Source organism: Tachysurus fulvidraco, chromosome 12 (assembly GCF_022655615.1).
Source record: "Tachysurus fulvidraco isolate hzauxx_2018 chromosome 12, HZAU_PFXX_2.0, whole genome shotgun sequence".
Taxonomy (NCBI): Eukaryota; Metazoa; Chordata; class Actinopteri; order Siluriformes; family Bagridae; genus Tachysurus; species Tachysurus fulvidraco.
The window spans coordinates 11,353,923-11,378,546 of NC_062529.1; the positions used below are offsets into that span (position 1 = coordinate 11,353,923).

The 24,624-nt window shown below is 37.6% G+C and overlaps 3 protein-coding genes across 4 annotated transcripts; 2 read left to right on the plus strand and 1 right to left on the minus strand.

The window, feature by feature from the left end:
- Positions 1 to 494: 494 nt before the first annotated feature.
- chmp3 (charged multivesicular body protein 3) lies at positions 495 to 4,690 on the minus strand. Its single transcript, XM_027172833.2, has 6 exons — positions 4,530 to 4,690; positions 4,127 to 4,187; positions 3,792 to 3,971; positions 3,565 to 3,686; positions 2,876 to 2,990; positions 495 to 2,020 (listed from the first exon to the last, which is right to left on the minus strand). The coding sequence occupies exons 1-6, from the start codon at positions 4,572 to 4,574 to the stop codon at positions 1,884 to 1,886; spliced, it is 660 nt and encodes a 219-aa protein (XP_027028634.1). The 5' UTR covers positions 4,575 to 4,690; the 3' UTR covers positions 495 to 1,883.
- Positions 4,691 to 5,771: 1,081 nt separating this feature from the next.
- hspa4l (heat shock protein 4 like) lies at positions 5,772 to 14,620 on the plus strand. The gene is made up of 19 exons (XM_027171966.2): positions 5,772 to 6,121; positions 6,760 to 6,817; positions 6,911 to 7,051; positions 7,206 to 7,328; positions 7,425 to 7,524; positions 7,995 to 8,128; positions 8,289 to 8,533; positions 8,734 to 8,810; positions 8,893 to 9,044; positions 9,645 to 9,751; positions 10,733 to 10,866; positions 11,204 to 11,400; positions 11,655 to 11,732; positions 11,819 to 11,962; positions 12,352 to 12,477; positions 12,651 to 12,758; positions 12,920 to 13,039; positions 13,718 to 13,879; positions 13,974 to 14,620. Exons 1-19 carry the CDS (start codon positions 6,015 to 6,017, stop codon positions 14,127 to 14,129), a joined length of 2,469 nt encoding a protein of 822 aa, XP_027027767.2. The 5' UTR covers positions 5,772 to 6,014; the 3' UTR covers positions 14,130 to 14,620.
- A 1,195-nt stretch (positions 14,621 to 15,815) lies between these two features.
- On the plus strand, positions 15,816 to 24,070 carry plk4 (polo-like kinase 4 (Drosophila)). 2 transcript variants are annotated; one of them, XM_047821340.1, is made up of 16 exons: positions 15,816 to 16,064; positions 16,851 to 16,946; positions 17,047 to 17,142; positions 17,453 to 17,567; positions 17,693 to 18,635; positions 18,843 to 18,928; positions 19,035 to 19,390; positions 19,545 to 19,649; positions 19,765 to 19,867; positions 20,590 to 20,739; positions 22,415 to 22,551; positions 22,680 to 22,774; positions 22,924 to 23,008; positions 23,147 to 23,290; positions 23,435 to 23,541; positions 23,647 to 24,070. In XM_047821340.1, exons 1-16 carry the CDS (start codon positions 16,035 to 16,037, stop codon positions 23,744 to 23,746), a joined length of 2,748 nt encoding a protein of 915 aa, XP_047677296.1. In that variant the 5' UTR covers positions 15,816 to 16,034; the 3' UTR covers positions 23,747 to 24,070. The 2 variants fall into 2 exon arrangements, with proteins under 2 accessions (XP_047677296.1, XP_027028060.1); XM_027172259.2 differs by having other exon boundaries at positions 15,818 to 16,064; positions 22,924 to 23,050.
- The last annotated feature ends 554 nt before the right edge of the window (positions 24,071 to 24,624 follow it).

A 24,624-nucleotide genomic window follows, 5' to 3' on the forward strand; every position in this document is an offset into this window, starting at 1 on the left:
ATTTTCCACTCTCACAAGAGATAAAAATTTAATAAATCAGAAGCTTTTTTTGGGAAAAAAAAACCTAGCAATACATACACATTCTAGATCGAGCTGGAACAAGTTCGGAAAAGGATTTTATCTTGGTTTAATTTTTTTTACACCCTAATAACCGGTCATTTTATCAGTAGTGTGTAAACTTTTTGATCCATTGAAAGTATGTTCTTTTACACACAAACAAGGACACTGAAAAGGAAAACAGGAAACAGGAATGGGAAAACACAGTGGAAAGCAAGGCTATGGTTAACTTAAACACTGAACCATAAAGTAATTCAGTCCTGCATTACATCACAGCAAAAATAAATAAATAAATCAATGCCCGATTTTACAAAGACATTAATTACACAACGCAGTTCAGTTGGCCGGACACAGGATTATATGAAAATGCCAATATTAACAGCATAGACGGCTTACAATCACTTCTCACATTGTCAATAAAACAGGAAAATCCCAACTTGTTTATAAAAGTTTATTCTTAAACAACCCTATGTTTACAAAACACATTTCAGTATGTTCATTCTGCAAGTATTTACATTTTTAATAAACCTTAAAAGAAGCTCATTGGTTTAAATGAGGATTTTGTAATAATTTCAGAGACTCATCATGAAGCATAATGGATTGGTGAAGGATACTGAATTTGGATAAAAAATTTGAAGCCAGCTATGGTGTTCTTATATACGTACAGTATCTGCATGAATGTTTGACAAAACCTCATTTCGGTCAACAGAGTCTTTTAACATCAGAATACTCAATCACAAACGTAAGAGACAGAAGTGTCATGCTATAAGCTGACAATTTTATATAGAGATTTATAAGAGAGCCCCACAGGATCACACAGTATTTTTATCTGCGCAGAAAAAGCCCCATGCCTTTGATACTGCCTTTAAAAGGAAGAACTAACAATCTCTTCCACACAAGGTCACATCACAGAAACCTTTTAGTGATAGTGTATTAAAACCCTGGCTTGCAATTTAGAAAACACAAACTGTTAGAGATGATTTATGTAAGCAGTAGCTCAGGTCATGTTTGTTTATAGTACCTGAAACTAGCCAAAACTATGTCTTGTTAAAAGCAAATTTTGGAGAATCTTCTTATAAGAAGTCTTTGCTTTTTCCCCTCCAAACATTTGGAAAAAAATTTATTTTTAAACCGTTACAACTTAGTTTTTATTCTACAATGTTTGATGTGCTGCAGCAGCTGTGTGTGACAGAGTTTCCATAACAAGACAGAGAAATGCATGGGTTTCGTCAGCTCCGATTGGCAGCCAAATCACTGAACCATTTACATAATTAGGAGGGCTTTACTTAATACAAAATTAAGATCAACACACTCAATGTCTATATATTTATACAAATCTTACATACAGTGGCTGTTAGTTTAACAAATTCAGCAAAACCATAATTCCACTGAATGGTGACACAGAGAAGAAGCTAGCATTCACTTAGACACCAAATAAGGCTAGAGAAACAGTGAAGAATGTCCAACAAGTCCAACAATGTGACTGACTGCACTGTACAACAGATCCTCGGTCATGTTACACAGCTATAGGCATATTAAATCAGAAATTACAGATATCTTGCTCAAATAACTTTTGAATATGAACTGAATTAAATTACCAAGCAGCCATGAAACTGCACTTGAAGAAAATGCTTCAAATTGCCGTTTAATGAAACCTATAAGTGTTTTTGTTTTATTACCACTTCTCTTGATCTTATTTTCTGTGTAAAACTATTATAACAATTCGGTCCTTATAAGGACATAGAGAAGAACCAAGCCATTAGAAGAATAAATTCAAGAGATTTCTGTCTATGACTACATAATTTAGAAGAAGCGGGTATAAGAGTTTAGCTCCTCAGTGCCGCTAGCCTGGACTGCATCTCCTCAATGTCTTCCTCTTCATCCTCTGATGCTGCAGTAGCCCCGACTGGCTCAGGCTCAGGAAGCGCATCTGTGACTTTGCTGGGAGCTTTTCCAAGAGCACCTATTATTAATGAAGGTTTAAAAAACACAAAAAAAAGCATTTGCATCAGATATCAATGGATGTGTATATTAAAAATGCTTAAATGTAGCTCTAGGTGGTTTATAAACATTACATATAGAAGCAAGGACACTAACCTGGGTTAAATATTTTATTGTATAAATAAATGTAGACTTTTTTAATATAATGCTAATATCTGCAGATTAGACAGCAGCATCACTATTAAAACAATCTATTTAAAAACATCATAAAAACAAGGCTAACCCAAACATTAGGTAACTGGAGCAGAGTAGATGCTAAATTATTTTAAATGGCCGCCAAAGCTAATGGCTGATCTGGGAATTTTACATTGAAATAAATCAAGTCTGTTTCTGAAAGAAAGGGGATTGTTTGAAAGTGATCAATCACAGCTGTAGAAATGTGTTATTTTCACCCTCAAAGTCTCAAAATAAAGGACAGGAAGAAATTTCAAAGTAGCAAGGCAAGCATGTGTTTATCACTGAGTGAACACAGAATGGATGTACTTGAGCAAATAACTGTGTGCACTTAATTCACAAAACCTCATGCTCTCTGTATCAAAAGCGCATTTACTACAAGGTTCCACATGTTTATCTGATACTGTTTAAATCCATAGGTGTAAGTATAGGAATAGGAATTGTTGCTGGATGATTTAAAATTATTCATAGGTTAAGAGCTTGTTTTGTCATGTTTAGCTTTTCTTTATATTATATTGAGCTTTAGTTTTGAACAAATGGCCTAATAACCCTGACTGACACCTTCCCACCACCAAGTGAAGACTAACTTCTAGGATCACAAACGACACACAGACATCTCTGTGCAAGAATTTAGTTTTCTTACCAGCAGTGATTTCAAAGAGGATCCTATCAACCTCAGCCTCTGCTGCTTCCTCCATTTCTTCCTCATCATCCATGCCCTCAAATGTGTCCTCCAACATCTCTTCTATAATACCCGCCTATACAACATACACACATTGATGAAACCACATCAAACTCGTCATTATATAAACTGTGTAATATTATGTTCCTGAACATTTTCATTGTAAAACATAGACATTATTTAAATATTCGACTTTCTGAAATGTATGATGAAAAATTAAGAATTAGCTCATTAAAAATAACATTAATATGTTTTTTATAAATAATCTACAAAAACGATTTCCATATTTATTTTTTGCATTAGAATTTTTTTTATATATGGCCTAAATCTGCACTTTGCAGTGACTCAAAGATATCTTTAAATATCTAAAAATCAATTTACATCATATTGCTTAATGTTTTTTTTGTTTAAGCATCACAGATTCTGGTTCAGGTGAATCTGAATATTTAATTTCTGCATTACCAAACATAAATATTTAAATCATAATCATATTTAGCATACCATTAACTCAGAATATAAGAATGTAAGTACATTTTTCTGAAACTAATATAGGTGGCAATTTGTGCGGTTATGCCAAAAACATCAAAATGTTCACACAATTTTTTTAAGTAATCTTTTAATGTAACCCTAACTCTAAACCTGTTTCAGACCTTCATCATCTCCTTTGACAGATCCCTCATGGTAGCCTGGATCTCTGGGATTTTTACCAGGCTCTGCATGGCCTTCATGACCTCTGTGCTCTTCTGCAATGCACCAGCCATTCTTAAAACCGCTGTCAGAAAAAACACACAAAATAAAATAAACAATGCTCAGTCAAAGAGTTTGGTATTGTGATTGAAGAGTTTGTGGTCAAAGTAAAAATATAAGCCATACTTACAAAGCTGATTCTTCATACTAAGAAGCACAGAGTTCATTTGGGCTTTGGAGGCGTAGAGTTTGTTGACTGCTTTCTTTGACTGAATCATCTCTTTGGCAAGAATGATGCACACGTCCTTTTGTCCCTTCTTAGCTGCATCTTTGATCGATCTCTTCACCTTCTCCTCCTCCCTCTGAATATCTTTGAAATGACATCTCACATATATAAACTTACATCAAGCAGCAATGTCAAAGTCAGCATTCCTAATGTTTAGTGATATAGTAACAGCAGACACAGATATAGATTTTCAGGATTTTAAATCACTGCTGTATTATGACACATGTGACAAGACTCACCTCGGATTTGTCTGTCAATGACCCTTATTTCCTTCCGTATTTTAAGTGACCATTCATTAATCTAGGGGGAAAAGCAGAGGTGGTTATTTTCCAAACAAAGATGTATCAGGAAGAGCTCAGTTTACTCTGGGTGTGACCTCATCACATTACCACATAGACTTCCAAAATTAATGTAATATACATTTCAAATACGTGCTGGTGAATTAACTATATGTTAAACGAGCAAGTTGAAAGTTTCCTTATTAATCTTCCAGTCTTTGGATCAACCAACTACCCAAAGTTAGCTAGTGACGTTAGCAAGCGAACTATAGAGCCGAACTACGACAACTAACGATGTTCTTGAGCCCTGTGGACTTTAACAATCAGCTTTATAGATATCAGAGTTACTCCTGAATCCGCCTACCAGGTCCTTAGGCGGTTTTTCTTGTGTTTTCCCGAATAGCCCCATCCTGAAACCTTCAGTTTAGCTACTCGGAGAACTACTTAAGCTACCAAAACAACACATTACAAGTGTTCTTCCCCGTTCTAAACGTGATACGTCACCCACATGACGTCACTTCCGGGATGCGGCAGCAAAGTAGACGTGCAGAATAAAAGCGTGCTTTCAATCCTATGGGAATATCAAGTTTGGGCTGGATGGGTAATACTGTATATTGGCAAACTGTAGCTGGTCCGTTTAGATAGAAATACCAAGGAAATAGGACTGACACGGATTTACTGCTATGCTGCTTAATGTTTATTAAACGTAATGTTAACACAATTAGCAAAAAAACACTTTATCTACATTTATGGAGTAGTGATCATAATTATTAACAGTATTTTTTGTCAGGATTTATAAAATACTATAAATACTATACATCTAATAATCCCATGATATTAATAATAAAAAACCTTCTTTAATGCTTTATATATCCTGATCAGTGTCGCAGTGACTAGGGGGAAAGAACCCCAGTCCATCACAGTACAACATTCATACACTCATTTATAGATTTATAGATCTACACATTTTTGGATGGAATGTCAGTCAGATAAGATGTTGTTCTCTGGTTTCCTCCAACATTCAATCCAAAAATATGCAGATCTATAAATGAGTGTATGGATGCTGTACTGTGATGGACTGGGGTTCTTTCCCCCTAGTCACTGCGACACTGATCAGGATATATAAAGCATTAGAGAAGGTTTTTTTTATTATTAATACCAAGGGACTATTGGATGTTAGTATACTTTCTAAAACCATAGGTTCCTAAATTAATGCTAAGGAACAATTATAAAAAAGTTACTCACTATGATACTTTTTTAGAGAATGTGCAAAATTATTATTGTTTATCAATTATAATAATAATAATATATTTTTCTTGTTACCATTATTATTGTTATTATTTAACAATTCTCTATTATTATTATTATTATTATTATTATTATTATTATTATTATTATTATTATTGGTGGTGGTTTGCCCTTTGGCAGTTTTGGCGTCTTTCATTGGTTTTTCAGTTGCCCTGTCAGGTGATACAGGTTGCTTGCCTGCCTTGCGAGCTTCTAGATTTTTCCTCCTTATGGCTCCGGCTGCACCAATCGAGATGCTATTCTATGTCAGGTAGCCAATCACAAAGCGCAGGGGGCGGGGCAACATCTTATTCCAGTGCGCAGTTTTACCGGTGGAGCGCATCAGAGCAGGCTGCGAGAATGCAGTAGAACCGTCCTGCTTTAGGATTAGTCTAGAGAAGGTTGGCTAAAGCTTAGCTTACATAATAGCTAGTGACTCCTAGCTTGATAGTAAACGCACGGTAGATATAGTCTCTTATATTAGAATAACGGTGGTACGTTATTCTCATTCAAAGTATAAAAGAGAGGATTTGGAATTGATAAGAGAAAATAAAGCTTGAATATGTCTGTAGTAGGATTTGATGTGGGTTTTCAGAACTGTTACATCGCCGTTGCCAGGAGCGGCGGTATTGAAACCATTGCAAATGAATACAGTGACAGATGCACTCCGTAAGTACTTGTGAAATGATGCTGTAGTTTGTTACGCAGTGTTTTTTGTTGACCTGGAAATCCGCCCATTTGTTTGGGCATTCTCGTTTGGTACAGGATACAATGTCCTGTCTTGTATGAGAAAGGTAGAATAGTTGAAACTCTAATTGAATTGTAGCAAGTGCAATGACTTATGGGCCAACGCTACGCCCTGACTTGAGGTTAAACCTGTGTTACCTTTGGTGTGACTCTCTGTCAGATAAGATTGTTATTACTTTGGCTTCTTCACTGTAGTCCATCAATACTCATGAATCATGACTCATTTGATTGATCGCTCTTTTGCTTGCTGTGTTATCTTATGACAAGCAGTCCTTGAGAGAGCATGTGCAGTCTCCATGCCTCCATGGGGAAAGTTGTGGTCTTTTAACAGAATTAATTCTCAGGTATTCAACAAGCTCCTGATAAAATATTAATAGTCTGGTTGCTATTACAGCACCCTGAAAACTCTATGTTTAAGAATGTAGGTTGAAGGTTCTCTATCAGGTCCTGAACTGTTGTCTTGTTAGATTTGTTGGCCCTGGTATACAGAATCTGTTGTGTGCTCCACTATGCTGATTGCAACCTCAGTGATATCTAAAAATTGTCTTATTTTCCCACAGGGCTTGTATTTCTTTGGCATCTAAAAACAGAACCGTTGGAAATGCCGCAAAGAGTCAGGTAAATAGGCTGTCAGCTGTTAGCTGATTTGTCAACTAGGTTTTGTGAATTGTGACCATAAAGCATATCATATATAAAGCGTTTCTCTTATAGATGATAACAAACTTTAAGAACACAGTCCATGGCTTTAAGAAGTTCCATGGTCGAGCATTTGATGATCCCTTTGTTAAAAGTGAAAAATCTAAGTTGCCTTACAGTCTTCACAAGCTTGCCAATGGCAGCACTGGAATAAGGGTAAGGTTTCTACAACACCTATGTTCTGTCATTACTATACACCATGAATATGCAAATCACTGCTGAAACAGATGAGCAGAGAGTGCTCTCATGTTGTTTTAATGTCTTAATGGACTCACTACTGTATCAATCATGAAAAACGCCTTTTTTTAAGGTTCGTTACTTGGAGGAGGATAAGGTGTTCACCATTGAACAGTTGACAGCCATGTTGCTCACTAAGCTGAAAGAGACCTCTGAGGGTGCACTGAAAAAACCAGTGGTGGACTGTGTGATTTCTGTAAGTGACATCAACGTTTTTCCTCAAAGAATAATATCCAGAATTTATTTACAAGTCTTATGAATGTTTTTACTCTTTTTACATTTTTTTGTACAGGTACCTAGTTTCTTTACTGATGCAGAACGAAGATCAGTGATTGATGCCTCTCAGATAGCTGGGTTGAACTGCTTGAAACTGATCAATGACACAACAGCAGGTCTTTGAGGAAGACATGCATTTTCAATTCCATCAGAAAAATACAGTACATTAGTTGAATGCATGCAGGGCCAATGTACAAAATAGACATCCCTGCACATGATATGATACTCATACAATCATATCTGTAAATATTTTTCAGTCATGCAGGTCATTATGAATGTTGTAGCATTTTGAACATAACATGATCCATAAGGTAATCGATCATGATTTTCAGCACCAAGGACAGCACACTGTCAGATCCTGCTGTATTAGCAGCAGCAGTGATACACTTGATAAGTGCAGTTTGATAAGACAGTGATTGAATTATGTGTTATGTGTAATATTAATATACTGATGCCTATATTAACTGATGAACTTGGTTAAGATTTATTAAAACTGAAGTAACTGCACTTTGGGCTAAATATTGGATTCTAGATTGCTTTCCTGTAATATTTCTCTGAGAAATGGCTCACTTAATTTTTGTTGCAGTGGCGTTAGCTTATGGAATCTACAAACAAGACTTACCAAACCCAGAAGAAAGGCCTCGTAATGTTGTGTTTGTGGACATTGGTCACTCATCTTATCAAGTGTCGGTTGTGTCCTTCAACAAAGGGAAACTGAAGGTCAGTGCACATTCAGGCTTGTTGAGTTTATTGTGTATGGTGTTTGTTATTTGTAATTGTATTTGATATATATTTCAAGTGCTTTAGAATATTATAAATTTCATACCCCATCTAACTGTTTGCACAATCTCTCATAAGCTCTGCCTTTCCCCTTTCAAAGGTGCTAGCCACAGCATTTGACCCATATTTGGGTGGGCGTAACTTTGATGAAGTACTCGTAGAGTATTTCTGTGAAGAGTTTAAGGGCCGTTATAAGTTAAATGTGAAGGACAACCCTCGAGCCCTGCTGAGGCTCTTCCAAGAGTGTGAAAAGCTGAAAAAGCTCATGAGCGCCAACTCTTCAGAGCTACCACTTAACATTGAGTGCTTCATGAATGACATTGATGTTTCAGGGAAGATGAATAGGTAATGTCCAACAAAATGAGTGGATTCATACAACATAATTAAGAAGCAATTGATCATATATAACAGGTGTCTTTTTTGGTCTTTATACATATTTGTATTTTTGAGTCGATTCTACTCAGTGTTAAGTATCTTTTCAATATGTGTTGTGTAGTTTTAGGAGTGTATTTCTATATTCAGATGAAAATGCTCTGATTTGACAGGGGCCAGTTTGAGGAGCTGTGTGTCCAGCTTTTGATGAAAGTGGATGCACCACTTAGATCTGTCGTAGAACAATCAAGTAAGTAAAAATAACAAATAAAATAACTTTGCTTCTCAGTATAGATATGCATGACATGTGACTGGGTTCTTCTTTGTGGCAGAACTAAGCAGAGATGAGATCTATGCAATTGAGGTAGTTGGTGGTGCTACTAGGATTCCAGCCATTAAAGAGAGGATCTCTAAGTTCTTCTATAAAGACATCAGTACCACCCTGAACGCGGATGAAGCAGTGGCACGAGGATGTGCGCTTCAGGTACAGAGTCAGTCAAAACTGAAATTGAAAAACTGAAATATTTGACAGATGGACACAAGTGTGGGTTTTTTTTGGGTTTTATTAAAGAGTATAGCAAACAAACACAGCTGGTAAAGGAGATCAATAAATATGCATTAACTAGAAATAATTAGCAATCAAAGACCAATTAAGACAAACAGATAAAGAATTTGCCTCATGACTGGTACAATGCTGAGCGAGACTTTTCAAAGCATCAATAGAGTCTGGGCTATTTAAAGGGACTGATTACACACAGGTAAATAACATAAATAATAAGGCAACTTTGAACAGGGATAGGTGCTTGACTGCAGTATAAGTAATGAGATAGATGATCATGGAAGTTGTAGTCTCTAAGTGTGACAATGTGCAGGACATACATGTACAGTGTCATTAGTCAGATTAATTTTTTATATACACAGATGATGTAGAAATTTTTGCCTTCTCTTGAATATTCCTCCAGATATCATGGCACATAAAACAATATGCTGATTGAGTTCTCATGTATACATGTTTATTATTTGTGTGTGTATGTGTGTGTGTGTGTGTGTATGTGTATGTGTATGTGTTTGTGTGTATGTGTAGTGTGCAATCTTGTCTCCAGCCTTTAAGGTCCGTGAGTTTTCTATCACTGACGTGGTTCCCTTCCCAATCACACTTCGCTGGAAGTCTACTACAGATGAGGGTGTTAGGTAAGGAATTTGGAAAAATAATTGATTACTAGGCATGAGATTTGAGAGCATGGTGTCTTACTTGTTAGCATGTTTGCCCCTACTGGGTGTAGAATTTATTTGTTCTTTCAGTGCTTCAGGGATTTTCTCAGGGTACTCCAGTTTTTATTCCTAGTTCAATAACTTGTGATGCATCTCTAAATTATCTGTTTTGTGTGTGTGACTGTGCCCTGCACCATCCCCAGGGTGTCCCCCTGTGCCCCATGACTCCTGGGAAAGACTCCTAGGTTTCCAACCTTTGTAAGATAACTAGTACAGAAACAGTTGGCTGGGCAGACATGAAATTTCTAGAAGTGATGCAATTAATATGGATGAAATGTTATTAAATGCTAAAATAAAAACTTTGATCATAGTTAATTGACTCTTTCGTATTGTCAGTGAAATGTAACAAAATAAGGATGATCAGTTTTTGGAGGTAAATGAGTGCTCTATTCTAAAACTATCAATATCAGGAAATTATTCATCAATATCAGGAACTTGTGGTTGGGCAATGCATTTTTATACCATTGACATAGGAGTGTTGTCGGAGTGTTGTGGGGTTGAATTATTACACACACACACACACACAATTTTTGTTCGGGTCTCTCAAGTATAAAATGAAAGATCCTACTGGACTGATGTCCTTTTTCCTTCAAATACAAAACAGAATAAACAGAAAAGGTTAAAACCTTACACATAAAATTCTATTAAACCTGCTGTACTTTTCTATAGTTTGTACTTTGATTAGACACAGTGAATGTAAGTGTCTGCTTTTAGTTTTTCCTCCAGAGGCATTTACACCCATCACTGTTTCACATGAGTCACTGCTGATGATGTGCTATGAGCTGTGTGACATGGATGAACAGTAACATTAATAGGCACAACTGTGAAAATTTCCCTGTGGTCAAATATAGGCTCTGCAACTGTCCTACTTATCTTTTTGTTACTATTCTCTTTTCATAGTGATTGTGAAGTATACAGCAAGAACCATGCAGCACCTTTCTCCAAAGTCATCACTTTCCACAAGAAAGAGCCCTTTGATCTGCAAGCCTTTTACAGCACTACACAAGATTTGCCATACCCAGACACTGCAATAGGTGGGATATGTTATGAGGTTTATGCAGGATTGCAGTGGGTTGAAATCTTGATTTTGATTTTTAAAAATATCTGTTCTTGGATGATAGATAGACACTTTCGACTGTACCACTGATGATGTGTCTGAAATAATCTGCCTATGGTCAGAGAGGTGGAGTCCCAGTGTCAGAGCCCGTGCACTCCCACATGATGTCCTCTCTCGATTTCCTTCTTATTATTCAGTGGGACTGAATACCTGTTTTTTTAATCTCTATTCATAACTTCCTATCTTCACCACATAATCACAAAGTAGGATAGCACAGGACACCTGAAACAATCTCTTTCTTTTTCATCTTCTAGGTCGTTTTACCATCCAGAATGTTTTGCCCCAGACTGATGGAGACAGTTCAAAGATCAAGGTGAAAGTGCGTGTAAATGTGCATGGTATCTTCAGTGTATCCAGTGCCTCTCTGATCGAGAAGCAGAAGGGCGAAGCGGAGGACATGCAAATGGAGATGGAACCCACAGTTCAGAATGAAAGCCGGCAAGAAGAGCAGGTGGGAAAAATAAAGCATCTTTCTTTACATATATAGCAAAAATACCAGAACATACTGTAGTTATAAATCTATTTAACAGATGGACATTGTGAATTTGACCTGACTTTCAAGCTTATTGTACATGTGTAGATAGTTAAAGACCTTCGGCTATTCATGTGTGTGTACGAGTGTGTAGGTGTATATGAGCAGGTTCAGATGCCACTGATGTGTGTGTGTGTGTGTGTGTGTGTGTGTGTGTGTGTGTGTGTGTTTAGCCTAAAATGCAAGTGGATCAAGACAGTCAAGGTGAGCAGCCCAATGAAGAGGGGAATGCACCAGGTTCTAATTCTAAGGTACTTATAAACAAAATGCTGTTTTATAATGGCCCAGAGTTCTATGTGGTTGCTGATGTGTTCATGTGTATCTGACTTGTTTAAAGGATGGTGCGTCTCCTGAAAAACAAGAGCAGAGTGCAGGGTCAAGCAAACCTAAATCAAAGGCGAAGAGTGTTGAGTTACCCATCCTTTCCTGCACTGTCAGGCAGCTGGACAGGGAGATACTAAACAGATTTGTGGAAGAGGAAGTGAGTTTGATTCACCCGAGTAAAACACAACACTGGAATCACAGTTTGGTTTGCATAGTCGGGTACCGTTTAGAGCTCAGAGAATAAATATTATTGAATTAGTGGAATAATTAATGACCCATGTCAAAAAAGCACAGCATGGATAATGTTGTAATGAATTTTTCAAAATGTTTATAACCAAAATTATAAGAACTAATAAACAATTGTTAGAAATTATTAGGATTAATAAAGCGGTTGTACTTGATTATTTGTGTATTATTTAAATCTTATTATATTGTATACTACAGTATGATAGTACTATATATTATAGTTGTGTCTACAGTGATGGGTGCTGTGTTTTCAAGGACATATTACATTGTTGTGACTGTAATTAATACTCTCATTTTCAGAGGAATATGATAGATCAGGATAAGCTGGAGAAGGAGAGGAATGATGCCAAGAATGCTGTGGAGGAGTATGTGTATGACCTGCGAGACAAGCAGTGTGGCATCTTTGAAAAGTACATAACAGAGGATGTGAGGAAACCAGCTCTTTAATCCATAATCAGTGGCTCTAGGTCTTAGAAAACAGTTATTGAGTAATTGATCAACATATTTACAAAGTAATATAGTAGTAAATACACCGTCATGAAAATGAGGCTAAAGCAAAGTTCTCTTTTTTGTGTCCCTGGTTTTTGGGCTATGTGCAGGAGAGCAACAGCCTCACTCTTGTGCTTGATGATACTGAGAACTGGCTATATGAAGAAGGAGAAGACCAGTCAAAAGAGGTCTACCTGGATAAACTGTCTGAACTCAAAGTAGGTTTTCAAACTCGATAGGTTTTTAAAAAGATTTAATTATTTTAATAAAGCTGTTCTGTTTTGGATTTAGTTATATTTCTCTTGTGGTTTCATTAAGTGAATATGTTTTGATTGACAAGATGGTCGAGATATGTCTGTATTTCTTTGTATGGTTATAGAGGTTTGGTGAGCCTATTGAAGAGCGGTACAGGGAGCAAGAAGAAAGACCACAAGCTTTCGATGAGCTAGGCAAGAAAATCCAGCTCTTCTTGAAGGTCTTGGAATTATATAAGCAAAAGGTAAAGAAGCATCCTTAGATCCATGCTAAGCTGCTGAGCAGCTGATATTGCTAAAGTGATTGTTTGTAATCTTAATGCATACAGATTATCAGGAATGCTATTAAGTATAGTTTGTCTTGTTCACTGCATACGTGTGTTTATGTGTGATTTCATGTTGGTAATAGCTTCCTTATTATTACAAAATAGCAGAAAACTCTTTTATGAGCAATTGTGTTCAAACTTATGACAGGTGAAAATCTGTTTTTTTTGCTCCTGAATCTAACGTATTACCAACAAGCTGTTATGGTATTATTCTTCTGGGAGAAGTTTACCACTTCCCTTTAAAGCATTTTATAATGAATTTTCTAAAGATCACTGCACTGCTGGGACTGGCCTAATTACTTTCACAATGATAATCATTTTAATTATCCATAGCCTGCTAAGTCGGTCTTGTTTAGGTTATGCTCTCTGTAGATCTATTTACACCCTTTATTATTATTATCTTTTATTTATATACAACAAGTATGTACTGTGAGGTATTGTAGTTCTGGTATGTAAATAGGTAATGACATATTTAAAAAGAAATCTCTGCAGTCAGGTTTTTTTTTTACCATTAGCTTTAATTACTGTCATGGGTGATTAGAGATATGGGTGTCATTATGTATTAAGTATAACAGTGGAATATTATTTGACATTTAGGATGAACGTTATCAACACCTGAGCACTGAGGAGATGAGCACTGTGGAAAAGAGTGTGAATGAGGTCATGAGCTGGATGAACAGCAAGATGCTGGCTCAGAGTAAACTCAGCATTGCTCAGGATCCTGCAGTAAAAGTAGCAGAGATCATACAGAAGATTCGGGTGAGTGAAACTGTATCAGGTGCAAAAAAAAAAATCATCATAAGCCTTGTGTAGTCATAGACTCGGTATCCTGCATGTCTTTTTTTACCTGCAGGAAATGGAAGAGATTTGCAGTCCTGTGGTAAACAGACCTAAACCCGAAGTGGAAGAGTCAGCAGAGGATAACAGAGCTCACAACGGTCCCACAGTAGGGCATGGAGCTGATGGCAACCAGCAGACAAAGAACCATGGAGAGATGGAAACTAACTGAACTGCATTTTCAGCCCTGATCCCATTCTCATAGAAGACTCTGTCAGACCCATGTAACTGACTTCCAACTTGTAGCCAGTACCAGTCTCTCTGTCCACACCTCTGCTGGTTGTAGTTTGCTTGTTAAAGTCTTATTTATGGTTGGGTTTTAAGTTCTTTTCATTTCATTTTGGAGTCAGGTCATCCTTTGAATGTTACAATTACGTTTATAAGCAAGTCCAGGCTGACACATCCATTGATAGACTCAAATAAATTAGAATTAGCTTAACAATCAAAGAATGCTGCCACTCAGCAAGAATAAGTTAAGGCAATGTGATAGCTAATCAATCCCAAGTCTTGGTAGTGTCAAGAGGTCACTTTAATTGCACAGCAGCATATTTGGGGAAATATAAATTGCTTCTTGATTATCTTTAAGGTTTAATATCGCGCACACACACACACACACACACACACACACACACACACACACACACACACACATTCATACATACATATATATATAGAATATAGAGAGAGAGAATATATTTCTATATGAAATTGAAAAATTCAATGGTGTGTTATCTAGGACTTGTAAATAATATATTATTCAGTTAAACTTATCAGTAAATGTAAGGGCATATAGGAGTCCAAGTGTTGAAGATGCAATTCTTCCAGCTCCAAGTTGTTATTTAGAAGTAGAAGATAGAGTGCTCTTTATTCAATTTACCTTTACCTCATCTATTTCCCAATATCGAATCCTAGGATTTGATGGTGGCATCTAATAAAACTGTCTTTATGACCAAGTTATGTTGGCCTTTGTAGAAATGTGTTCTTTATTTAAACTGAACCTGAATCATAAAAATAGGGGGCACGGTGGCTTAGTGGATAGCACATTCGCCTCACACCTCCAGGGATTGGGGTTCGATTCCTACCTCTGCCTTGTGTGTGTGTGGAGTTTGCATGTTCTCCCCGTGCCTCTGGGGTTTCCTCCGGGTACTCTGGTTTCCTCCCCTGGTCCAAAGACATGCATGAAAGGTTGATTGGCATCTCTGGAAAATCCGTAGTGTGTGATTGCGTGAGTGAATGAGAGTGTGTGTGCCCTGCAATGGGTTGGCACTCCGTCCAGGGTGTATCCTGCCTTGATGCCCAATGACGCCTGAGATAGGCACAGGCTCCCCGTGACCTGAGAAGTTTGGATAAGCGGTAGAAAATGAATGAATTATTATTATTATTAATAATAATAATAATAATAATCCTGTCCATCACATTAAACATTTAGTCTGATGTTGGGTCATCATAAGCATAATATGTGGTGATAAAATGCTTGTAAGGGTCTAAAGAAAAAGTTTTTAAAAAAAATCAAATGCAGAATTTTACTATATTAAAAAAATCGATTGTAGCATCTGATGTATGAATAAAATAAATAGTCAAGTAAAAAAAGGATTTTCAGTAATTAATGTAAGAAATAATAACCAAACCACACAGAAAATGTGTTTCTTATGTGTAGTACAATAAAACAAAAAGATACTAAACAGTTAAATTTAAGCCATACGAAGGGATACAAAAACAAAAACAAAAAAAATGATACTGAAACCTTGATATTATTTGTCAAGGGTTTAAGTTTAAGGGGAAAAAGGTTACTGAGAAATCATCTCTAAATGTTAATGAGACTTTTATAGCAGGTTAAAGTAGGCGCGTGCAGACCTATTAGCCCACCCAGTGACGTCGCGCTACGTCATCGCAATTCTAACGGGCGGACTTTTCAAAATGGAGGAAAGAAAAATACTTTGCAGCGGAGCAAAACTACGACATTTAAACGTGTTTTTAACACTTCAGACGACAGAGGCCCAAGTTCCATGAAATGAAAAAGGATTTTTATTATCGTACCTAAAGAATATTGTCGAGTGAGGAGCCTAAAGGAGTAAAAATGAGCGTCTCTATCGGCGATAAAATTGAGGTAAGTTGTGGAGTTAGCTAAGCTAGTTCATATAGCTACATAATCAAAATACTTACTCGTGTGGCTATCCGGTCCCGACTAAAATACAATATGTTACTCTATTCCGTGTTTAATGCGGTTTTTACTGTGTGTAATTTTGAGTAATCGAGTTAGTTCGAGTAGCTATAAGTATGTGCTAGCGAGCTAGCAGTTTGAAGTGAGTGCCGAGAGGAGAGGTTGTGAGATGAAGCTCATGCTGAGATGCAACGTGTGGAAAAAGTCGAGCTTTAATCACCTGTGTTTACGGAGACGGTTTGTGTTTGGAGAATTGGGACGTGTTCTGTTGCTAGGAGACGTGCGATGGCGTCCTGTGAAAGTAAATTAGCGGGAATGAAGCCGGGATCACTGTGATGTCGGTTTAGTAAATGTCATTGTCAGGTGCAGGTATCCAGGGACGCTAACAGAGCAGGACACACACAGAGACCCAGAGACACAGACAGACGGAGGGACCTGATCACTGATCACGTCGGAAATCATTCACGACAGGATATTAAAACCTGTTACATTTTAGAAAAGATGTTTGACGCGATTCGGTCTTTAATGCTGGATTTAACTAACAACGCAAGATGTGCTGTAAATGATAAAATCCTCACGTCGTCCGAAGATCTTCAGATCGAGGTAGTGGCAAATAAACGCGTTGGACTTGTTCTGTAGAGAGAAGGATTTCACTGGATTCTTTGTTATTAACCCTTCACACACACTGCAGGTCAGAACTGAGTGTCATTCACATCTAACTTTGATTTTCAGGACTTTAAAGTTCTCACCTTGCTCGGTAAGGGATCCTTTGCCTGCGTCTACAGAGCCAAATCTGTCAACACAGGCTTGGAAGTAGCCATCAAAATGGTAAGATTGTCCCTGCTGCTTTTTGTTTGTGTTTTTGTTTTGAGCAGATGTGCGACATATGCCCTGTGTAATTGTGCGCTGAACCCGTGTGTTACCGCAGATTGATAAGAAAGCCATGCACAAAGCTGGCATGGTGCAACGTGTCATTAACGAGGTGGAGATCCAGTGTCGGTTAAAACACCCCTCAATACTGGAGGTGAGTTACAGTTCCCCCTCAGGGACTTGTTAGTGTGCTGTGTTGTGGTGGTGTCAGTTGAGCTGTGAATTACAGATAAATCACAGCTCAATTGACACCACAACACAGTGCACTAATATATATATATATATATATATATATATATATATATATATATATATATATATATATATATATATATATATATATATATACTGTGAATGATTAGATTCCTTTAAATATATATATAATCCTAAGATTTTGCTTGCTAGTTTTTCATTTTTCTTAAACCTCTGTTGACCACTCTGCCGGTTGTATTTCTTTCTTGAAGCTGTACAATTACTTTGAAGACAGCAATTATGTGTATCTGGTGCTGGAAATGTGTCATAACGGAGAAATGAGCCGTTATCTGAAAGAGAGGAAGAAGCCTTTCACAGAAGAAGAAGGTAGTTATTTGTTTTTTTTTAACTGGGTGGGTAGAATGTTTAAATGTCTGATATTGCTTTTTAATTATTTTAAGCATTAACCTGGGCTGGGAATTACTACCCTCTGAATGACTCTCTTCCAACAGTGAGACACTTCATGCACCAGATTGTAAAGGGCATGCTGTATCTGCACACTCATGGTATTATGCACAGAGACCTTACTCTGTCAAACCTGCTTCTCACCAGTAACATGAACATTAAAATTGCTGATTTTGGCTTGGCCACGCAGCTCAAGCTGCCTAATGAGAAGCACTTCACCATGTGTGGCACTCCCAACTACATCTCTCCCGAGGTGGCCACCCGGAGTGCCCACGGCCTGGAGTCAGATGTCTGGTCTCTGGGCTGTATGTTCTATGCATTTCTAATGGGCAGGCCCCCCTTTGACACAGACACTGTCAAACGCACACTAAATAAAGTGGTTTTAGGGGAGTACAAAATGCCCACTCATGTGTCAGCTGAAGCCCAGGATCTTATTCGGGTGCTGCTGCAGAAAAACCCTGCTCTGAGGCCCAGCCTGTCAGCAGTGCTAGACCACCCTTTCATGACACAGAGTGGATCTACCACAAACAAAGACTCTGGGGGTAGTGATGTAGGCTCCATGGACAGTGGCATAGCAACAATATCAACGTCGTCCAATGGTACCAACAGCAGCAGCAGTCGACTGCATAGGAAAACTAGGCAGGTGATTGGGCAGGCCTTACCCAACCGCATGGTGTCACTGCATTCCACCAGCTCTAGCTTTAAAGGAGAGCAGGACTGCCCACGTGCACTATCCAGTTTAAGGGGTCCTGAAGATCCTGTCAGTGGAAGGCCTCATTCTCGATACCTGAGACGGGCACATTCCTCTGATCGCTCTGGTGCTGGCTATAGTCATGCTCGGCAGGAGGCGGGAATAGAGCGGTGCCACTCAGAGGAGGTGCTTCCAGGACCTGGTCGCATTTTCCCACCAACCTCCAGCTATCAGGACAATGGCACTGGTTATGCTGAACATAAACGTCTACCCTCTCCACCTGTCAAACAGTCTGCAAGGTAAGAGATTAGTTCAAGTGTTTAACTGGTATTGGCTATAAATCTTGTAATTTTTGATCCTGTGTCGTATTGAATCTGTTCAGTATCAAAAGTTTTGTTGAAGATGATCAAATATGCAATAATGATATAAAAATAAATAATGCAATTTATGTAGGTTATTAAAGTCTTATTATACTATTAAAGTAATTAGCTTTTTTCCTCTTTCAGCTCTGGGTCCTCCTTTTCTGCTCCGGTGTATCCAATCAGATTACAGACAGCAGAATCTGGTGCACAGCCATGGTTCAGCACAGATGGTATTTCTATTTTTAAAATAAAAAATATTCAACATATAATTTTTTTTTAAATAAAATTAATACAATGACTATCAAACTTTCTTTTACTTGTTTTTTTAACTGTAAGGTTCTTTCAAGAGACCAGCAGATGTCAGCACTTACAGCAGTAGTGGTAGTTTTCATTCCGAGCGGGAGGTGGTTGGGGCTCTGCCTTCCTGCAGTGAACGACAAACAGTGAGAACAACAAGTGGCCTTCCTCCTCAGTTATACCACCAGTCCTCTTCTCACAGTGACCCTGGTCCCTGTAGAAATGATGGGTTTGGATTGAGCCACTTCTCAGCACCTCAGGGCTATGTAGATGTCCAAAATGCTCCTCTGGGCAAGAGCAAGGCTAATGAAGGAAAGGAAAGGAAGAGTCCACTGTTTCCTCCTCTCTGTGCAGTCAGACTGAAGCCCATTCGACAGAAGACCAAAAATGCTGTGGTGAGTGAGATTACTTTACTTTAAGGTTATTAACATATCCTCCTGGAAGGGTTTAGTGGAAGTGTTTTGAATTATTGGACCAGCATGGAGGAATTTTGTGCTGAATTATTTTGGGGCTGAATGTGCATAATGTTCTAAGATGTTTCCGCTTTAGGTGAGTATCTTACATACGGGAGAGGTGTGTATGGAGCTTCTAAAAGGCCAAGGTGCTCAAGAGAGGGTCAAGGAAGTACTGAGGATATCTTCTGATGGCTCCATGGTAAAGGAACCACTCATTCATTAGTTTATTTGCTCAAATTTTTCTCAATAGTAATAATAGAAGACATTTATATAAAATACAAAGTGATTTGAGTATGATTTGTCTACCTATAAAGGTGACTGTGTACCAGCCCAATCAGGGGAAAGGTTTCCCAGTGCTCGATCATCCTCCCTCTCCACCAGAAGACATTTTCATATGCAGCTATGAAGATTTGCCAGGTATGGTTCTTTTATGTTTACCGTGAGAGCAGGATACATAGCAATTTTAGCAATGCTAAAAAAACCACTAGATTCACTTTTAACTTAATAATTAATTAATTAATCAACCAATCAACCAATAAATAATTAAACTTTATCTTTCTTAACTTATAAATTGGATTCGCAATTCTCTGTAGTGCAGTCAGCGTGAGTAAAATTAAAATGAAAAATACCTCCGATGCAGACTAGTCAGATATAAATAGTCATTTGTCCACTCACTTTAACATACCTTTGGAATGTTCAATCAAGTTTTTAGTCTTTTTTCTTTATTTTTTCTTCAAAAGCACCATCATTACCAAAACACACACCAGATTAACAGTGTGTGCAAAACATTGGATTGGTAAAAAAAAAAACAGCTGCTTCAACTGCATTTACGATATTTTTTAGCATTATGTTGTCACAGGATTGTTTAGGTCTTAACAGATTTAGAATATTGCAACTTTAAAACATAATATTTAGAACAAAGTACAGCTTTTAGTAGTTGTTACTATTTAATCAAATGTCAAGGAAGGAAAATTAGTTTTGTGAGATAAGGTAAAGTGGCGTCAACCTCAACAATGGGCAGCAGGGGGCGTGAGAATATTTTTTGGTTCGATTTTTAATATCGTTACACCCCTACTGAGTATATGTCCACATAAACAAGGAATTAATTTATTTTATGTATGAATTGTTTTATAATTTAGAGAAGTACTGGAAGAAGTATCAGTATGCCACCAAGTTTGTTCAGTTGGTGAAATCAAAGACTCCAAAAGTAACCTTGTACACCAAGTTTGCCAAGTGCATGTTAATGGAAAACTCTCCCACTGCAGACCTGGAAATGTGCTTCTATGATGGTGGGTATTGTAAATTTTACTCTTTTATTACACATGTAGTTAATTTTAATACTGTATCAATGACATGCATGTACAGTTGTGCTCAAAAGTTTGCATACCCTGAAATATTGACTGATAATGCAAAATATTTTTTTTTCTTATTTAAGGATAGTGATCAGTAATTATCACATAGTTGTTTGACTCCTTTTTTAAAACCTAATAATAACTGAAATCACCTAAACAACCCTGATCAAATGTTTTTAATGTTTGGCCACATTTTAAACTTACAGGTTGACACCTAGAGGTTTAAATGGCTATTAATGGAAAGTTTCCAAACCTGTGACTCATTGTAGTTGTAATTAGTGTCTGTGTATAAATAGTCAGTGAGTTTCTCAGCTCATGAGGTGATGCACTGATTGGCTGGATACTGCACCATGGGGAAGACAAAAAACTGCAAAACTGCCAATGGACCTGTGTAATAATGTATTTGAACTTATAAAGCAGGAAATGGATTAAAAAAGATATCTTAACACTTGAAAATGCCAGTCAGTACTGTACAAACTCTGATAAAGAGGTGGAAAATAAGAGGTAAAAACCCACAAACAAGAGGAATACAGGCTGCTCTGTAAAAAAGTGGTGTTGTTTCAAGAAGCACAATAAGGAGGTACTTGAACACAAATGACCTTTTGCCAGGTGAAAGCCGTTACTGCGCCCATGCCACAAAAAGGCCCATTTTCAGTATGCCAGACAGCAACTAGAGAAGCCTCACAGATTCTATAGCATTTAAAATGATGAGACCAAAATTGAACATTATAGCCATAAACACTATTTTTGGAGAGGAGTCAACAAGGCTTACAATGAAAATTACACTATCCCTACTGTAAAGCATGATGGTGGATCTCATGTTTTGGGGCTGTGTGAGCTTGGGTGGCAAAGGGAATTTTGTAAAAACTGATGACAAGTTTTTTGACAGAAAATACTGGCAGACAATGTGCATTCTACAGCATGAAAGCTGTGTACAGGATGCTTTTGGATGTTCCAACATGACAATGATACAAAGCACACGGCAAGGTTGACCCTCCAATGGCTACAGCAGAAAAAGGTGAAGGTTCTGGAGTGACCATCACAGTCTCCTGACCTCAATATTATTGAGCCATTTTAGGGAGATCTCAAAAGTGCAATTTGTGCAAAACAACTAAAAAAAATTACAGGAACTGGAGGATTTTTTTTTTCCAAGAAGACTGAGGCTAAACCACCTAAGAGAATTTAGGACCTCATGCACAATTATTACAAAAGACTGCGTGCCATGATTGACGCTAAAGGGGGCAATACATGATATTAAGAATTAAAGGTATTAAAATTTTTGGACAGGAATTATTTCCTTATTTTCTTTTTTGTTATATTTTGTTTGATTGTTCTATCCTGTTATGTCTTATGAGTCCTATAAGAAATAAAATTAATTTGTTTTGCCTTCTCACTCATATTTTCTTTTTTTGATCACAATTTTGAGCACAACTGTACATATATATTTATAAACATTATAAAACAAAGAGTTTTAATAAGACCTTTATTATACATGTGCAATTTAACCTTATGTCAACTTTTGTCTCAATTAAAGAAGACTAGTTTGACAATTTTATTTATGATTATGAGTCTCTGTGTCTACTCTGTCCTCATTATTTCTTCTCCTTTTTAGGGGCAAAAACCCATAAGACAAATGATCAGGTGCGAGTGGTTGAGAAAAGTGGCAAGTCATACACAGTTAAAGGTGATGTCGGTTTGAGTGGCAGCGTAAGCCCTGAGTGCAGACGCTACATGGAGCTCACAGATGAGGTACTGCTCTGCTAAATACTTAATCCTTATTGATTTTAGGTCATTAAATATTATAAGGTCCACAGTAGATAGGATTTAAACACCACAGTAGCTGTAGAGTAAGTCTGGTATGCTGGTCTTTGTGACAGGGGCACAGGATGTGTCTGTCTCTGGAGGCTGCCATTAGTGCTGAGGAGCAGAGTAGTGCTGGAGCCACTCCATTCTTCCCCATTACTATTGGCAGGTCAGTCTTCAGTCCTTGTCATACTCCAAGATGCGTATTTTTTTCTATGTCATTTGCATTTCCTGTCAAGAAGGACCACTGTATTTTAGTGTCCCTTCTGTAGTTTAAGTCTCACCCTTGGATATATTTGTTTCACGTGTGATTGTCAGGAGGCCCACTAACTCTGCCGCCTCCTGCCCAGTGGACCAGCGTGCCTCTGATCAGGCTCCTACAGCTCCTGTTGAGGTTGCACAGGTGTGCCTGAGTCCACCTCACCAACCCCACATCACCCCTTCTGTAAGACACATGTTCATCGTATGTTCATGATGCATTTGTGTGTATGTTCGAAACGGCAAGTAATATACTTGATCTTTTTTTTTTTTACATAACTAGATGATTTCCTACAGTGGGTCTGATTTTACAACAACCAGTTTGGCTAAAGGCGGCTCGCCGCTGTCAGCAAAAGATGGATGTAGCATCAGTGCAGGAAAAGTGCTCAAGTCCATCTTTGTCCCTGACATCGGCTGGGCCTCTCAGGTAAGATATTGCTCTTGATGTGTCTCATTAGTCATAAAGAAGCACAGAACACCATTTGTCTAAAATAGATCATTATCACTCCATAGCTTTAAGTGGTTATTTAAAATAAAAAAAAGTTATCATTTCAAATTATTTGATTTTTAGCTAACAAGTGGAGAAGTATGGGTTCAGTTTAATGATGGATCCCAACTGATGGTCCAGGCAGGAGTCTCGTGCATCACATTTACCTCTCCTGAAGGACACATGACCCGGTAAAGCACATCTATAAAAAACATATTAATAATAATATAAAAAAGCATTGCTTATACCTGACTTTTTTTTTTTTTTTATCTCTTACCCTGATTAATCCATCTCAGGTACAAGGAGAATGAGAAGTTACCCGAATTGGTTAAGCAAAAGCTGCATTGCCTTTCATCCATCCTGAGCCTTTTGGCAAGTCCTGCTGCACGTTGCTGAGCAGCTGCTCTTGCACAGTAAAGGTGGAGCCCATTCTCTGATGACCGTGCATGGTGAAAAGCAGTCAAAAGCACTTCCATTTTTTACTTCGTCCACTGTAAATTATCTTCCTGACAATGCATTAAGTGTCTGTAAATACATTTTTAAAAAGTTGTACAGATTGTTCCAAAAATTATGAAAAGTATATATTTTTATGTTGTACAGTGTATTTCTTGAACTTCTTGTCTTGTGCATTTACATTTTTTTTACCTTGTAACAGTGTATCACCTGGGCTTCAGTGTACAAACATATCAAAAATAAACATCTGTCTGGTGGCTAATATGACATCATCTCAGTATTTTATTTTTACATTTTAAAATAAAATTAATAAACCTGATGCCGCCTCACTGTTCTATGGGACTTGAGCAGAAATGTAGAGGTCATAGCACAAGATGCAAACCACTCATCAGCAGTAAGACTCATAAGATCGCTCATGATCCCAAACATATGAGATCATCTGTAAAACATGGTGGTTTCGTGTCATTGCTTGGCTGCATCTTTAACAGGCTCACTAATATTTATTGATGACATAACTCATGATGCTAGCAGCTGAATGAACATCCTATCTAATTGGGAGGAACTTCATCATGGAGCAAGACAATGGCAAAACACACCACCAACAAAGGACTTCTTTAGGGAAAAGGTGTTTTAGTTTGTTCAAGACACTAACTACACCTAAACCCAACTAAGCATTTTACCTCCTTTAGAGGAGACTAAAGGGAGAAACCCCTGAAATGAACAACTGAAAGAAGCTGCAGGTTAATCACAAAGCATCTCAAAGGAGGAATGCAACAATTTGGTGATATAATTGAGGTGATGATTTGATACAATTATTACAA